The 18,050-nt window shown below is 29.3% G+C and overlaps 2 protein-coding genes and 1 long non-coding RNA gene across 3 annotated transcripts; 2 read left to right on the top strand and 1 right to left on the bottom strand.

Moving 5' to 3' along the window:
* Positions 1–95: 95 nt before the first annotated feature.
* On the bottom strand, positions 96–1,254 carry LOC114928080 (uncharacterized). Its single transcript, XR_003819009.2, has 2 exons — positions 721–1,254; positions 96–322 (listed from the first exon to the last, which is right to left on the bottom strand). It is a non-coding gene; the product is annotated as an uncharacterized LOC114928080 (long non-coding RNA).
* A 704-nt stretch (positions 1,255–1,958) lies between these two features.
* Positions 1,959–4,415, top strand: Slu7 (Pre-mRNA-splicing factor Slu7). The gene is given in 3 exon segments (XM_085486400.1): positions 1,959–2,037; positions 2,118–3,478; positions 3,480–4,415. Coding segments are annotated over 2 exon segments (1,746 nt in total). The 5' UTR covers positions 1,959–2,037; positions 2,118–2,161; the 3' UTR covers positions 3,909–4,415.
* An 878-nt stretch (positions 4,416–5,293) lies between these two features.
* Positions 5,294–17,205, top strand: put (activin A receptor type 2 punt). The gene is made up of 9 exons (XM_029299172.2): positions 5,294–6,032; positions 7,488–7,681; positions 8,190–8,364; positions 8,479–8,615; positions 8,706–9,085; positions 9,697–9,883; positions 9,967–10,104; positions 10,522–10,653; positions 11,365–17,205. The coding sequence occupies exons 1-9, from the start codon at positions 5,984–5,986 to the stop codon at positions 11,548–11,550; spliced, it is 1,578 nt and encodes a 525-aa protein (XP_029155005.2). The 5' UTR covers positions 5,294–5,983; the 3' UTR covers positions 11,551–17,205.
* Positions 17,206–18,050: the final 845 nt, after the last annotated feature.

Genomic DNA, 18,050 nt, shown 5'->3' with positions numbered 1-18,050 from the left:
ACAATTGTAAACTTAATGAAGTGAAATAAATAAATAAATTGACATGCAGTATAGATTAATATTTTCTTACATGCAATATCATTTAAATAGAACAATTTATCATTTGCTTTCTTTATTATAACAGAAGTATACACAATATATATTATTCACAAATTCTATAAAATTGTTATAACATATTTTAACAAATCTTTTCTAAGAATCTCTCTACAAACTATTTCTTTTACATGGAAAATCTTAAAATACCTTTGTTTCTTTATCATATATCTCTTATAAATCATATTTCCTTCAGTCCGTAATTATACAATTTGATAGCAATGTTTATCTATAACAAATAATTAAACAAGTACATTTTAAAGTGCTATTTTAAAAACACTATACTTTAAATAGTTTAAATAATACTATTTAAATGAATACAAACAAAGAACTACATTGTTATGGAAAATATGAATTAGTATAAGTTTTCAGCACAAGTAGTGTAGTTTTTTTTTAATAAAATAGAATTTAATATATTATATAATTTATTAAATAAAAAAATACATGTGATATATATATTTAATATATTATTCAATATATTATATATGTGAGTGTTCAAATGTTATATTTCTTTCTTGTGTATAAATTCTATAATTTGATATATCACATCGTAGCTTGATTTTAACATAATGTAAGATGTTACAAAAGCCAGAAATATTTACATATATTCAGTTGTGCGTTACTTACCATTAAATGTGTATTTAAAAAAAGATTACAAGGTTTCAAAGTGACTTCGTCTCCTCGCATAAGCTCCCATGCAAGCAAAAAATGCAATTATCCCAAATGTTAATCCCAGGATTAATGCCAGGGTGTCTCCAAAATCGAAATTACCGGAAGCCATCGCAAAATCGAACACGCCAAACAAGGCGAGTACAAAGTAAATCCACATTTTCTCCTCTTTTCTTGCAAACAAAAATTATATAAAAGTGCAAAAATATATATGCGCAATTATTATATGCACCGTCTTATAATACAATTATAATATTTGACATATCATTTGATGTCAAGCACTGCAAGACTATCGTCTTCGAATACGTCAAATAATTACATGTTGGATTATCTTCACCTTGTGCGAGATATTATAAATATTAACGATCGATGATGACAATTAGAGCTTTTTAATATCACATATGTGGTGAAGGTAAAGGTAAATAATACTTGGTAAACAAACAAAATGGCGACCTCGCACAGTTCTATATGCTTGCGACACATGTTGCAATAACTTAAAAAGCTCTGGATAGTTGATAAAAACATTTTTTATTATTGTTAAAAAGTAAATATTATTCTCATTTTACATATATTAGATAAATTTAAAAATAAAATAATTGTAAAAGAAAAATATATTTCTATTATTTTGACGTCAATTATAATTAACCAATCAGGACAAAAAACTTTAAATTTTTCACTTTTTTCAATTTGACAGCCGATTTGCATTCGAGTAAATTAAAATTATCGATATAAAAAATGTGTTTTGAGATTTATTAATAATTCATTATTATAAATAAAAGTAGTAAGAAATATTATAATAATAATAGCAATAATGATAATATAGTAATAGCAATAATATTGTAGAATAATAATAGCAATAATAATAATAATAATAATAATAGCAATAGCAATAATAAAATAGTAATAGAAATAATAATAATAATAATAATAGTAATAATTGCAATAATAATAATAATAATAATAATAATAGTAATATAATAACAAATAATATAATAACAATTAATATTTATTAATAATAATATTAAAAATAATAATATTTTATCTGTCATATGACAAATTGTGATTAGCTGCAAGAAACTCTCTAGAAAGTAACTAGAAATCCTCGCTCCGTCAGCCAATCAACATAATCAACATAGACTACGCGCGTTATATAGATGTCAGAAGTCACTGTGAAAGCAATGATCGACCAATCCGGAGCATCTTCACGTTTCTTCGCTCAATGGTGAGGGTCTCGAGATATAACCTCAATAGAGAAGAACGTAAATAAATAAGTAAGTACGTAAATAAATAATTAAATAAATAAAAAAAAAGCAAGCACATAATAATTAAACTAATGCGTTTTCCTCGAAACGAAGATATTTCTAGATAAAGAGAGAGAGAGTTCCCAGGATTCCCCGGGATGGCGAATTCGTCGGCGAACGTGACGGTGTCGAGCATCCTGAAGAACAAGAGCTCGTTCGAGGATGAGCCGCGGAAGAAGAGCCGGGAGGACTGGCGGAAGGCGAAGGAGTTGGAAGAGGCGAGGAAGGCGGGAACCGCCCCGGCCGCCGTCGACGAGGAGGGCAAGGATATCAACCCGCACATTCCGCAGTACATCAGCGCGACCCCGTGGTACTTCGGCTCCCAGGGACCCACCCTGAAGCACCAGCGTCCGCAGCCGGAGAAGCAGAAGCAGTACAGCTCGATCGACTCCTGGTACAATCGCGGGGTCGACGCCAACCAGGTGGCCACGAAATACCGGAAGGGCGCCTGCGAGAACTGCGGTGCGCTGACCCACAAGAGGAAGGATTGCATGGAGAGGCCGCGCAAGGTCGGCGCCAAGTTCACGAACGCTAGGATAGCCCCGGACGAGTTCACCCAGCCGGAACTGTCCATGGATTACGATGGAAAGAGGGACCGATGGGCTGGTTACGACCCTTCGGAGCACAGAGCGATAGTGGAGGAGTATCAGAAGATAGAGGAGGCCAAGAGGCAGATGCGCGCTGACAAGCTCGATCAGGAAGAGGAGAACGACGAGCAGGACTCTGACAAGGATGAGGATAAATATGTGGATGAGGTGGACATGCCTGGGACCAAGGTGGACTCTAAACAGCGCATCACCGTGAGGAATCTGCGGATTCGAGAGGACACCGCCAAGTATCTGCGCAATCTGGACCCGAACTCGGCGTACTACGATCCCAAGACCAGATCTATGCGCGATAATCCCTATGTCGGGACGGAGAGAGAGGTGGATTACAAGGGCGAGAATTTTGTACGCTTCTCTGGGGACACCCAGCAGCACGCCAACGCGCAGCTGTTCGCTTGGGAGGCCCACGAGAAGGGAGTCGACGTGCATCTGCTGGCAGAGCCGACAAAGCTGGAACTGCTGAAGCAGGAGTATGACAAGAAGCGAGACGAGCTGAAGGACAAGGCTCGCGATAGCATAATCGAGCGTTACGGTGGTGACGAGCACCTGAAGGCGCCACCCAAGCCTTTATTGTTGGCGCAGACCGAGCACTACGTCGAATACTCGAGATACGGGAAAATAATCAAGGGTCAAGACAGACAGGTGATACGGTCCAAGTACGAGGAGGACATTTATCCCAACAATCACACCTTGGTCTGGGGTTCCTACTGGCAGGACGGTAAATGGGGCTACAAGTGTTGCTACTCCTTTATTAAGAATTCTTATTGCACAGGCGAGTCCGGGAGGAAAGCCGCGGAGGCGATAAGCGACTGTCGCTTCGAGATCGGAGTATAGAGTACCATCAGCGAGAAGCGAACCGGAAGAGGAGGCGGAAGGTAAACCGGATGACGGGATGGTGAACGAGGATCCTCGTTCCTCGAGCAGTTCAGCAGCTTCCTCGTCCGAGGACGAGGATACGAAGAGCAAGACGGAGAGACAGAGCAAGGCGGCTAAGCGAAAGTTGAAGAAGCGGAAGCGGAAGGAGAATCGCAAGAGTAAGAAGCAAGACGAGGACAAGCTGAAGGAGGCGCTGAGGAGGGAGGAGGAGAACGCGAGGAAGGCGGACGATCTGTTGAGGATGAGCGAGAGGAAGCGTCCTTACAACAGCATGTACGAGACGAAGGAGCTGACGGCTGAGGAGATAGAGGCTTATCAGATGAAGCGCAAACGCGACGAGGATCCGATGGCTCATTTTCTTTGAAGATGATGTTGAGAATGACCGAGTTGTCCTTAAAATTAGAATTAAATTAATGCTATACATATATTTTTATTAGAGTGTCCCATAGGAAATTGCTGAAACGAATCAGCTGTTATTTTTTAATGCATGCAGTTATTGAGAAAACCAAAATTGTGTTGAAAAGAGAAGTCTATAGTTTTTAATGGATATAAATAAAATATTTGTATACCGATTTATTTTATTGAAAAAAGTAATTGCATGTGCGTTAAAGAATGATAGCTGATTAATTTCAGCAATTTCCTATGGGACACCCTATATGTGCAGTCTGCGATATTTGCAATCTTATTTGATAAAAATAGGATGTTCTATATAAAATATTAGTACGTAATTTAGCGATCTAACAATGTTAATTAAATATAAAGACTTCTAGAAAGTTATTATTTAAATTTTACCTAATTGTATATATGTAACTATTTTTTTTTGTATATAAATAAATAAAAGCCTGTATATATATTTACATAACTGTATAAATATGTGTAGCTGCAACATTATTTCTTATCTGATGGAGGTATTAGAAGTGTTATGTAAAATATTAATATGAAACTTAGAGATCCAAGAAAGATATATATACACACACACACATACAGTCTGTTACATTATTTGTCTTATTTGTGATGAGATATTCTATAGGTATAAAATATCAATATATAATTTAACGATTCAACAAATGTTAATTAGATGTGAAAACTTAAAATTATTTATATTTTAAAGTTGTACTGTATATAAAGTATATTACTTTTTCTCTTTTTTTATATTTAAAGATATATGTATTTTATATGAAAAATATATGTATATATTTTTTTTTATATAAAAAATATATTTTTTATTTTTAATAAATATATATTTATATATTATTTTTAATTATATATATTATGCCTATATATATATATATATTATATCTGAAAAAGAAGGAAAAAGGAAGAGAAAAAGTAATATATTTGATATATACTACAATTTTAGAATTTAAATAATTTTTTTTTAAATAAAATATATGTAAAATATTTTTAATTTTTGCATAAAAAATTATATATATTTATTAAAAACAAAATATTATTTTTTATATAAAAATTGACATCCCAAGATAACAATAAAAGCGTATGTCATTTTCTGCCACTTGGGATATAATATCGATTTCAGTTATATAATTAAGTTTCGCTTAATTATCAAAAGTAAAAAAAAATGTTCAATTTGATTTTTATTTTTTATATTTGATCCCTTTTCTCGAAGACTGATGGCGGCGGCGGTCGCGAATCGAATCGATCGAAATCGAATTGTCGCTTCTCCCCGAGGCGCCACCAGGTGGCGCCTCGAGCGTCCGAAATCATATGGGAAGTTTGACAGCTCCGAATATCGCTCAGTCGATGACCGAAGGGAAGGAAAATCGCTAGACAGCCATATTATGTAGAAGCAGACCGTGACTTTAGACATCAAATGTCTTCTATTCGTCGGATCTTGTTCTCGCGATATTATTATTATGTCTCGCCGTATTAATACATTCTCGTGTCGACGATAAAGTGCGCACAATTCGTGTGTAAGAAGTGTCAATCGTCTCTCAAATTTCGTGTCGCCAAAAATTTGTGTGTATGTGTGTGGTTTTTTCTCTCTCTCCGCGATACCGAAAATATATACAAATTTATCTCCTCTCTCGCGTGATTTAACTGGGAGATCTCGCGTGCGAGTTAATTTTATCGTCAGCGCAGTTGTGTAACGCGCCGAAAAAAACAAAAATAAATAAATAAATAAATAAAAGAGAGAAAAAGCATGTCTCTTTCGCTCGGAGGTTACGAAGAATCGCGACGATGATTTGACGACGAAAATGAGCAGGATTATCTGTGCCGCGGCGCGTATTTCCATATAAAGGTGGAAGTGAGAAGAAAACTGAGAGGAGAGAGAGAGAAAGAGAGACGCGAGTAGAGAAAGAGAGAGAGAGAGAGAGAGAGCGAGAAAGGAAGAGAGATGTGTCGGTGGATAAATTACTACAATTTGCTTAATAGCTAATAGACTCAAAATTACTGGTATGCTTTTACGATTCGTTCACGATGTTCGTATATACGACGATACTGCCTCTCTTCTTCTTAGGGTTATTCGGTAATATATATATGTATTTTTATATTTATATATATCCTATATATGCACACGTATGCAAAACAAATGTACACACATGTATAGCAAAAGCACAATCAGAAACTCATTGCTTATTTATCAGGTTTTTTCAAACAGCTAATGCTGGATTTGATCCTTTCAATTGTAAACTTTATATATATATATATATATATTTATATCTATATTTATTTTAATTTTATATCACATTGTATGAAATAGGAATTTACGACTTACAATTAAACAATAAACAAATATATAAGTGGAAAAATTAAATTATGTTTTAATTTTGAACAAATCACGAATACAGTAAATGCTTAAAAATTCTTCTATTAACTTCAATGCGATGATGACAAACTGAAAAATCACAAACTTATATTATGTAGTATTAAAAATGTTGAGAAAGTTAGAGAAAAATAATATTGACAAAAATGTTCATTTTGAAATTTTCTTTTTCTCTTCAAAGTTTGTCGGTCTAATTTTTTAATACTTCTGTATATATATAAAATATTTATTGGCAGAATTTTTTGATCAATTTGCAATTAATTTACTTCTTTTATTGTTAGCATAAAAATTCTTTGATATTTTTTTTAATTTTTTTATTTCTAGTTTAAATGTTTTGATAAATTTCAAAATTATATATTAAATAAAAAAATATATGTATAAGAAACTAAAAAAAAGAGATTTATATACTGTATCTATATTTTTATATATCCCTCAGTTTTAATAATTTATTAAAACTAAATTATTTTGAACTTGCTTGATTTTTTTTCCATTTTTAACAATCTATTATTTATGAATTCTGCCAATATCTTTCATAGGGAATACAAAAATATGTGTAAATACTTATAAAAACAAATACTCAAAGATTCTTGCTTTTAAGGAAATATGTTTGTTGCATTACTATGTTAATGTTATGTATTTTTCAATTATATATCAAATTTAAAATGTAAAAGTACTATTGTGTTAAGACAATTATTTCTTTATTATAAATTAAAGTTAAAACTTTGACTGTATTAAATTTCAAGAATATCAATATTAGACAATTTTATTCTTCAATATTTTCATACTGAGTAATGTAATTAAGTAAATTTAATTTTTCTTGATTGAGTTTTAATTATTAAAATATTCATTGTAGAAAATTAAGAATCGTTGACACACACATAAATGTTGAAAACTATTAAATTAATAATTAGTATCAAAACATTGATGTGATATACATTTGTGTAAAGAATAGTTAAATTATTGACAATTGTTAAAAATAATCTTGTTGAGAAAAAATCCATGGTGAAAGAAGTGATTATACTAATGTCATGTATATAAATACAGCAGGAAAAACATTTAATACTTTGGTTTATCAAGTTTTATGTGAAATACATAAAGATAAGATATATAGTATATACATACAGATAATAGAATCTAATGAATTTAATTATATTCTAGGAACTATATTTGGGAAAACTATTATTAAAGGTTCGACCTTCTGCGAATTTTACAATGAAACAATGTGTGCGGAATCCCAACAGGAGTGTTCAGGGAGAGAAGAATGTGTTGTGCATGATCCAGATAAACGTAACCATTGTTACGTACTCTGGTCGGTCAACAATGTTACTAAAAAGACAGTAATTAAATTGAAGGTTTGTTTTAATTAATAATTTATTATATATAATTTATGTACTATAAAAGTGTCTAAAATGTGGCAGATTTTCAAGGAAAAATTATTGCGCCACAAATAGAGTAAGATATTCATGTATTATATGTATTGACAATTTTTTTTTACAAATTATATTTTCAAGTTTTTCTTTAAATTATATTTGTAATATCAAATTAAATTTGTAACATTTGTAATTTTAACTTGAATAATTTAAATAATACAATATATTATACTCGAATTTTTAAATTGTAATTGTGTGAATTTTTTAAAATTATTTTTACGAGATACATCTTTGATATATAAATTGTTTATATTTATAGAATATATGTACATTTAAAATTAATCAAAAATATCTAATTTGTTACATCTTTAAAATAGAAAATTTAAAATATGTTGTCTATTTTTTTGTTTTTATAAAATTAATAATTATGTATTTTGGTTCTTTTACTGTTGAATTGTACTCTCTATTTATACATATATCAAATTTTTAGGGTTGCTTTTTGGATAGCAATGATTGTTATAACAAGACGAATTGCATAGAGGAGCATCGAGAACGAAAGAATGATTTATTTTTTTGTTGTTGCGATAGTGATATGTGCAACCAAAACTTTTCTTGGAATCCACATCCGACTACATCCTCAAAACCTACACAACCATCTGTTAATGGTATATTATATTTTATATTATCATGTGTTATATCCAACATTTATCTTTACTTGAAGGTAATTAATAAATTTGTCTCAATGTTTTTATAATAACATTTAACAATAATTTTTTTAGAATCTGATGATATATGCAATACAGAGAAGCAAGCAATAACACTCACATTATTGATACTAATCCCTATGCTTCTTACATTCGGTTCACTTTCTTTGTGGTGGTTCTGCCGTCGTCGAAGATTGACGTACTTTAACGAGGTTGGTATATCTTGAGATTGTTATAAAATTAGTAATTATAGTAAATTACGTTATTTTTAATTTAAGAGTTTAATTAAATATATATCTTAGGTGCCAACTTTGGAACCACTTCCGTTGCCACAATCGTCACCTAATTTAAGTTTACGTCCGATACAGCTTCTTGAGATTAAAGCTCGAGGACGTTTCGGAGCAGTTTGGAAAGCTCAATTGAAAAATGAGATTGTAGCAGTTAAAGTTTTTCCTATTCAAGACAAGCAGTCTTGGCAGACTGAACAAGAGATTTTTAAGCTTGAACATATGGATCACGAGGACATACTACATTTTATAGGTGTCGAAAAGCGCGGAGACAATTTACAAGCTGAGTTTTGGTTAATCACAGCATATCATGAGAAAGGTTCACTGTGTGATTACCTGAAAGCAAATGTTGTATCATGGTCTGAGATGTGTAAAATTGCAGAATCCATGGCAAGGTAATCATTAGAATTCATAATATGGTACAGGGTATACACTTCTAGGAAAAACCTTGAAAATCTAGTATTCTGAGGGAATTTTGTTCAAAAAATTTGGGAAGTTTGTGAAAAAAATTGGGAAATGTTCATGGAGTTTTATTGGAATTCAAGGAATTAAAAAAAAAAATTTTTTTTTAATTAATTTTATTCTGATTTAGCACTCAAGAAACATGTCTAACATATCTTGACAATATTTAAGTTTTTATAAAAATTTTATGTGATTTTTTTTATTGACAATCTATTTTTAGCATCAGGATCTTATTAAATTATGAATTTCATAGAAAATTGTTTAAATAAGATTAGTACTCGCTATTTATTTAATAAATAATTAATTATAATAAAAATTAGTGTTCTTTGAGATGTATTTATAATAAATTATTTTTTGTTTTTTATTTTTATCTTTTTGTTTTATATTTTTTTTTATCAGGGAATTCTCAGGGATTTTTTTTTTTTTTTTTACAGAATTTGAGTAGACATCCTGTAATAGCAGTATGACAATTTGTTGAGAATATAAAATACTTTTGTACTACAATTTTTTATTCAAATCTTAATAAAATTATTATTATTATTAGAGGTTTGATGCATTTACACGAAGAAATCCCGGCTAACAAAGCGGATGATTACAAACCAGCTGTAGCTCATAGAGATTTTAAGTCAAAAAATGTTTTACTGAAGGCTGACATGAGTGCCTGCATAGCGGACTTTGGCTTGGCGCTTATTTTTCTCCCAGGAAAACCTTGTGGCGATACACATGGACAGGTAATGCACATATATCAGCGCATTTCTTTTTTTATATTATAATAACAATATAATAACTGATGAAAAATAACAATTTTTTACAGGTTGGAACACGAAGATATATGGCACCAGAAGTTTTAGAAGGGGCAATAAATTTTACTAGAGATTCATTTCTACGGATTGATATGTATGCTTGTGGGCTAGTGCTTTGGGAATTAGCTTCAAGATGTACCGTACAAGATGTATGTATTATATATTACATGCAATATGTATCTTATAAAGATAATGTAGTTTTGCTTAATTGGAAGTGTTTAAAAGTAAAGTTGGAATACTGGAGAATCAATTGCAATAATTAACTATAAATTTAGCTCTTTGGTTTACGCTTATGTAATTCCTCAAATATTTGATTATTTACATAATCGTATTTTAATATTCGAAAAATCAAATCTGTCGAAATTCTTTGAATTTATTATATCTATTATTATATAATTATTATTTATAATATCTGATATAAAACTAATTGCAAAACACGATATAATTCGAAATTTATTGAAATTATTTAATTAAAGTGATCAAAATGATATGTACTTAAAATCTTTAGTACATAGATTATGTAATATTATTTTATAATCGTTAAATTGTTTTTATTTCGATATTAGGGACCAATAGGAGAATATCGACTACCATTTGAGGACGAAGTCGGCCTTCATCCTACTCTAGAAGATATGCAAGAAAGCGTTGTTCATAAAAAAGAAAGACCGATCATTTTAGAAACTTGGCATAAACATCCAGTAAGTAAAAATACAGAGAAACGATAAATATCTATTTTTTTCAAATTATTATTTAAGAAATAATGAAGAAATTCTATGTTGATGCGTATGAAATACACATTAGGGGCCATTCTATGCAACAAAAATCTTTTTTCTTTTTAAATCTTTTTTAAAGACTCGTAAAAATTTTTTAACAGCATGAAATAATGTATATCATGAGACAATCTACTTTAATATTAAAATAAAATAGTATCAAAAAGTTAAAAAATTAGTTGCAAAATATACTTTCGAATACCGTGACTTTTCAGATATTTCTTATAGAAGCTTGTGTTTTTTTTTTTATACATTTATATCTATAAAAGCTGTCAGAAATGAAAAACTTTTTTCTTGATAAGGCTCTTCTGGCTTCTCGCTGCGGTTATGTCAGATTATGACGTCAGAGGCGAGAAAACACTGAAAATTCTTAGATGCCATTTTTAAATGGAAAGATAGATGGCTTAAGCACACTTTTAAAATACCTCTAAAACTATTCTTTTAAGCGTATGCTAAGATCATCTGAAGTGCTGGCATTTAAGAATTTTTAGCGTGTATTTTCTCGCCTCTGTGATGTCACAGTTCCAATATTGTCGGCAAGAAACCAAGAGCCATAAGGAATAATTTTATCTATAAAAAACGTGTTATAAAGTTGAAAAAAATATATAGATGGGTACAATGAAATGTGTGTTATTTCAGGGACTTTTATCAATTTGTGATACAATGGAAGAATGTTGGGATCACGATGCCGAAGCACGCCTTTCCGCTTCGTGCGTAGTAGAACGAGTTGCTACTCTCAGTAGGACTCTTGTATTAAATTCATCTCCTTTGATTCGAGTTGATAATACCAACGAGATTATTACTACCAAGGAGTCTAGCATGTAGTTAGCGCGTCTATACATTATTATTATTATAGTTTTAATTCAATGACACAACCACCAAGTTTTGTATCATAATTTTGTTATACAGTGGATAAAATAAATATCTGCACGCTCCGTTTTCTCGGAATAAACGCGTTACTTGCAAAATTATTGCCAAAATTTTGTTTGTTGGATATATACAGATAATATATATATCCAATATTGTTACTATATATAAATATTGTTAATATATATTAAATATTCTATATTTATTTTGAATATCGGGCTAGGCCTTCCTGAGATCTGAATAGATAAGCAGTATCTCGGTTAAGTATCTTCTCATTTGAAAATAGGCAGATTTGAACTAAGGGACTGTCAATCGGAGAAGCACAATGATTATTATTATTATTTTACTAAAGTTTATAGAATATTTTACGAATTTGTTTTAATATGTCAAGAAAAATTATCTTGTAAACTATTGACTTTTTAATGAATTCTTTAATTTTTTATTGTTTCGAATAAAGCTTTATCTAATAAAATAGTTTACAAGAGTATTTCTCTTTTATAATAAATTATGCCAGAAATCTGGAGCGTGCAAATACTTTTTTAACTATTGTTCATATCAATGAGGAATGTTAAATAATAGTAAAAGAAAAAGACAAGCATATATATATATATCTCATCTTTCTTATGTTTTACTATTTGATTGAATAATTACAGTTCAACAAAAATTTTTTTCTAAACCAAGTAAAAAATAATTATTCCCTGTAACTTTTCTTTTCGGAATGCAATTTCAGCCTTAAAAATTCTATTTTATCATAATTTTAAAATTAAAATGTAAAAGGTATCACAGTTTTTGAGAAGAATTTGTGCAAGGATTAATGTTAATGAGATTTTCATAAATGATTAAATTTTATATTTAGACGTAGATTGAATTTGAGCTATCAATCGAAGATGCACAATTCATCGAATATTTTTTATTTGAATTTGCAGATTTTTTCACGTCATTAAATATAATGTCAAAATGAACAAATCCAAAATAGCGAAATTAATTTAGCGAATGTTAAAATTAGATAATTTTCTAATTTTATCGAAATTTATATGTAGAGATCTTTTATATTTTAATACTGTATATGTATGTGTGTACATTTTGCAACAAATTACAAAAATTAACGAATTTAAAGTAATAGATTCAATATGATGGCTACAAAATGTGCTATTATTATATACTCAATATTTGCGATGTATGACATGATTATGAAACTCTCGTTAACTTTTTCACAACGATTCTTTTTAAGAATTGATCTATCTAGCAAGATATTTGGATTTTCGAACAAAGTAAAAAATTTTTAGCTTGTTTTCATCATAACTAATATATTAAAGTCCTTTACAACATCTCAAATTTTTAAAAATAATAACAATGAATATTTCTCAGTTCAAAATCTCGTATCGAACGTCAAGAAAAATATAAGGAATAATTTTGAGATTTTTTTTATTGAACTGTGTTATTAATCTTTCCTCTGATCCTACGCCAATGATTGTTAGTTAGTATTTCATAATTATCTTAACAAATGTGAATCCTATGCTACATTTTATATTTTTAGTGCCTTTTTGGCGCATTGAAAATATGTTCATATATGTTGAATCAATATTAATTTTTTTCAAATTAAAAAATATTACAAGACACGATATAAACAAGGTACTACAAATAATTGCAAGGTAATCAACAAGTAAAATATGAAATTAGAACTGTCTATGTACCAAATTATATCACGGTATTATATTTTGTACATATAAATTTTTCTCTCTTTGAAAAACATAAATGAAAAAAGCATTAGATATGTAAATCTTTTATCGATCCTTGCAATAATTAACTTACAGACAACATGGTAAGACTGCATAAAGCATTATTTTACTTCCATTTTTCAATCAATAATTTACGGATTATTTTAGAATATTTTATGGAGAACTGATATGTCGGTTTTACATTCACAGTGTTTTGAAATAGAAAACTGGCGAACCTGTGATTTGCTTGGCTACCCACACAGTAAAAGAAAAAGATCTGCGAGATTTCACATTAACATATCTTGGAAAATCGTAATATTTTTAAGAGCAAGAGTGAGAGAGAGAGAGAAAGAGAGAAGGAGAAATCACAAGATATCTAAAGTATATTTTTTAAATATGCTATAATGTAACCACTGCCAATATTATGCATATTATAATGATATATATAGGTATATTTTTACTATATAACGTCTAAAATATTCTCGGGGATGTTGCACGGATTTTCTCTTTATTATTTTTACACATTTCTTATCTTTAGATATCCTCTTAAGACATTAAGGTATCCCCCCTTCCCCTTTTCTGAGAACATCCTGTATCAGAATATATTTCAGAGATATATTTATTATAATATTTATTATAATAAACTGATAATATATTTGTAAGAAAATATTGCGATAAATTTTTGCTTTTTGGAACAAGATGATTTTAACATCTTTATCTCGCAAATTTTTATTGCTGTATGGGTGGACAACTGAATCATGTGGATTTTTATAACAAGAAAGCAAAGTTTTTTCACAGCGAATACATACATTGAAATTGTAATTGAATTTTTCTCGTATTAATTACTCTTTGATTCTCTTGTTCTTATTTTTGGATTAGCCTTTTATTGAGAATATCTTTAATGATTTTACTTCCAAAGGAAATCTTCAATTTTTCTTCTCAATATTTTACTTAATTATATTTCATCTGATTAGACCAGGAATGATTGAATCTGAATCTTTCTCTTATCAAATAATTGTCGATTAAATAATCCAATTCTTTATAATTAATTATATATATAATCATAAAAATTGATGCCAAATTGAAAAGTAGAGCAAGAAAAGTGATAAACACTAGAAATCAAAGAGTAACTAAAATGTGAATTTGATCTAAAATTAATTAATTGCAATTATATGAAATAAAGTTCAAACATTTTATTATCTATTATTATTAATAAATTTTAAAATTATTTAGAGTGAAAAAAGGAGAAAAAGAAAGAAAACTTGAAATATGATTCTTTCCACTGATTTTCTTAGAATTGAAAATCTTTGAAAATACATCCGTTAATAAGAATTTCTATTTTTGTCAATTAGGGAATGAGATATATCTTATGTTAAAAAAATAAAAGTACTCGGTTGTAAAAATCAGAAACTGATCGCGAAATTTTAATACTTTATAATATACGAGATTATATTTATTTATGAACAAAACATAATGAAAATATTAAGAGTTTAACAAGGCTAAACATAAGGCAAAACATAATGAAAATATGCTTTAATGTTTAATAATCATATAGAATAAAAAAAATATTTATTTCTAATTATTATAATTTTATCATATTATGAGACGAATATCTTTTTCTCTTTCCTCGAGATCTTTATTAGCTAAGAATAATACGATAATTTGTCGTCATCAAAATTGCAATTTGTAGCTGAGATTTCCATAAAAATTCACAAACACGTAGTATATAAAATTTTATTACATCAATAGGATTTTATATTTTCTCATCTTTTTTTGTATCTTTAATATTGTTAAAAAAGGAAAAGAGAGAGAAAGAGAGGGGGGGAGGGAGAGGGAGAGAGAGAGAGAGCGAATCTGACTTAACGATTTCAACTGGATAAATTATTTGGAATTCATTTTTCGAAAAAAGATATAATATTCATATTATTATATATTTGAGATCAGTTTTATACTTTCTGTGTGTGTAATATGCGTGTATGTGTGTGTATGAATACGTTTTTCATTGGCTTAGTATATTATAAGTAAACTTTATATAATAACGAAATCGAATATTATAAAATACGCTGTGATATTCCGTAGATAAGACAGTTCGAAAGAAGAAATGTTACGAACAAATGTTTTTTTCATCAACACACTTTTTTTCATCAGTTTTCTTGCGAAACCGATAAATTCTTGATTGTATTTTTCAAGATTCGAGAAATAGTATATACACATATATAGAGTGTCCTATTTTATTTTTGACAGTCAAATATCTCGATATTATTTTATTTTATAAAAATGTTTCAAACAAAAGTCGTCTCAAGATTTCAAGAGGGATCTAAAACGTAGCTATTAATTGTAAATTACATATTTTTTCCTAAAAACTATGTGTTTACACTAATCGATTCCTCTCATGATTTTGTGCATAAAATTTATCGAAATAAAATCATCGGATATTAAATATTTCATGAGATAATTTCATAAATGTAAGATTATGTCAAACTAACTAAAGTATAAAATATCTCATAAACTTCACTTTTTGACCATTCTACCCTTATAACATTTTCTGCAGAATATTGTGGGGAATCGATTTATGTAAAAAAAATATAGTTTCACTTAAAAATTAAAGATGACCTTCAAACAACTAGCCAAGGTCGAATCATCGTCCCTCTTGAAACCATACAACTTTTATTTGAAACTTTTTCTAAAATTACATACAATATACCCAGGTAGCACGCTGACGTCAAAATGACGTCATTTGACGTTTATGACGTCATTCGGCATCAAAATGACGTCATTTGACGTTTATGACGTCATTCGGCATCAAAATGACATCATTTGACGTTTATGACGTCATTCGGCATCAAAATGACGTCATTTGACGTTTAATGACGTCAGCTTGCTACCTGGGTATGATATCGAGATATTTGACTGTGAAAAATAAAGTTGAACCCCCTGTATATAATTGACACGTTAAAACGCGCACAAAGTATATATATATATATATACAACAATACATACGCATACGTAATATGTGCCACTGACATTCCTCATTGATTATTGGAGAACCATGCAGTAATTATGTCGATCGCAAAGTATGCCAAATAGAATTCAGCGGAGCGTTTCTCTTGTAAAGCCACGTATCATGTATCATTATAAAGTGGATAATGTAATCTTATTATATAGCTGGACTTGAATGTGTTACTATTGCTTATGCCCGAGACAGCGTTAAAGCGACAAACGCGCGATAGGATGCTCTAGGCGTTGTTTACTTTTAATCTAAGCACATTGATTGCAAATACATAAATGTGCGGCGAGAGAGAGAGAGAGAGAGAGAGAGAGAGAGAGAGAGAGAGAGTGTGTGTGTGTATGATGCTTTTGTGTTACCCTTCAGGCATAAGCAATGATGATTGCCCGAGTCCTGTTTATTACAAAGTACCTGGTAGATCAACAATCGAATTAACAAATTGAAATTAATTAGGATTTTTTGCACCAGAGAGATGAAACATCGTAATTAATTTTAAATTTCATTCAAGTGCTACATATTATTAAAATGTAATATGTTTGCTTCATCGGAGTGGCGAGTATATATACTAATCATACACATTTTTTTATGTGGCTCTAATATATATATATATATATATATATATATATATATATATTTATTTATATAGATATTATATATTTACCTTACTTGTTCTTTACTAAATAATGTATATTTGATTCTTTTTTTAAGCGCGTTTATATAAGCTTAATATTATATTTAATGTTGATATAAACTTTGCAACACTTTTGTTTACCAATAGAAGTAATTAATGCATATGCGAATATAATTATAAGATCATGTAGAATGTAAATTATTCACATTTATCAGCAGCAAGCATGCTGCAATCTATCGAAGAAGCAATGAAATAAGTGTTGTTTTTTTTCATTCCAGAACCCCAAAGCAACAATTTCAATATAAACCTATATACTTAAAACACGAAATTATTAGTTTTGCTTTTCTGCTTTTATAAAAAAAAGAAAAAGACAAAAATACATTTATATATTGCTAAAATATAAGTATATAATGTTGGTAAAAATTAATTTGTGTTTTATTTAATTTGTATGTGTTTTTACAATTGTATATATATATATATATTTATTTGAAACTATAATGCAAAACGTAAATTGACGGGTCCTCCACCTTGTTCCAGTTTGCTAATAGTCATTGAATCGAGTGATTTCGACGGATAAATTTTCCAGAGCTTCCCGAATCTTCTGTATTAATTCGGTGAAAAGACTTTTCTCATCGCATGCTTATATATTTATTACTAATAAAATCCTGCGCACAAATAGAGAAAATATTAGGAGTAAATATTAAATATTAGGAATAGGAATTATTTTAAGATGATAAAATCGAAAAGATGTTTTCTGATATTCAAAATACAAATTCGGATATAAAAGACTTTTATATAATGTAATATATTATAAGAGCCTTTTTATACATGAATTTGTATTTATATATCAGTTTTTCGATTTTATTATTCCATTATTTTAAAGTAATTCTTATTCCTAATATTTTTTCTATTGTGCGCAACAAAACTTAAACAGTTATGTCAGCAAACACGATATTTCGACAATAAATTGATCAAACGATGATTTAAATTATCGATTTAATTAGAATATTATATGTTCTTCTTTTCGGCAAGTTTCGCATTTTTTAAACATATTTGATTTTTATTTTGCGTAATATTTTTATTTGAAAATGATGTAATTATA

The sequence above is a fragment of the Nylanderia fulva genome, unplaced genomic scaffold (genome assembly GCF_048542155.1).
Source record: "Nylanderia fulva isolate GAGA-0341 unplaced genomic scaffold, ASM4854215v1 Scaffold43, whole genome shotgun sequence".
Taxonomy (NCBI): Eukaryota; Metazoa; Arthropoda; class Insecta; order Hymenoptera; family Formicidae; genus Nylanderia; species Nylanderia fulva.
This window is presented reverse-complemented; position numbering and strand designations above follow the sequence as displayed.

Coding starts and splice junctions, on each gene's coding strand:
- put (XM_029299172.2), top strand. CDS start 5,984: ATGTTCGTATATACGACGATACTGCCTCTCTTCTTCTTAGGGTTATTC. Junction 7,682..8,189: donor AGACAGTAATTAAATTGAAG/GTTTGTTTTAAT, acceptor TCAAATTTTTAG/GGTTGCTTTTTGGATAGCAA. Junction 8,365..8,478: donor TACACAACCATCTGTTAATG/GTATATTATATT, acceptor TAATTTTTTTAG/AATCTGATGATATATGCAAT.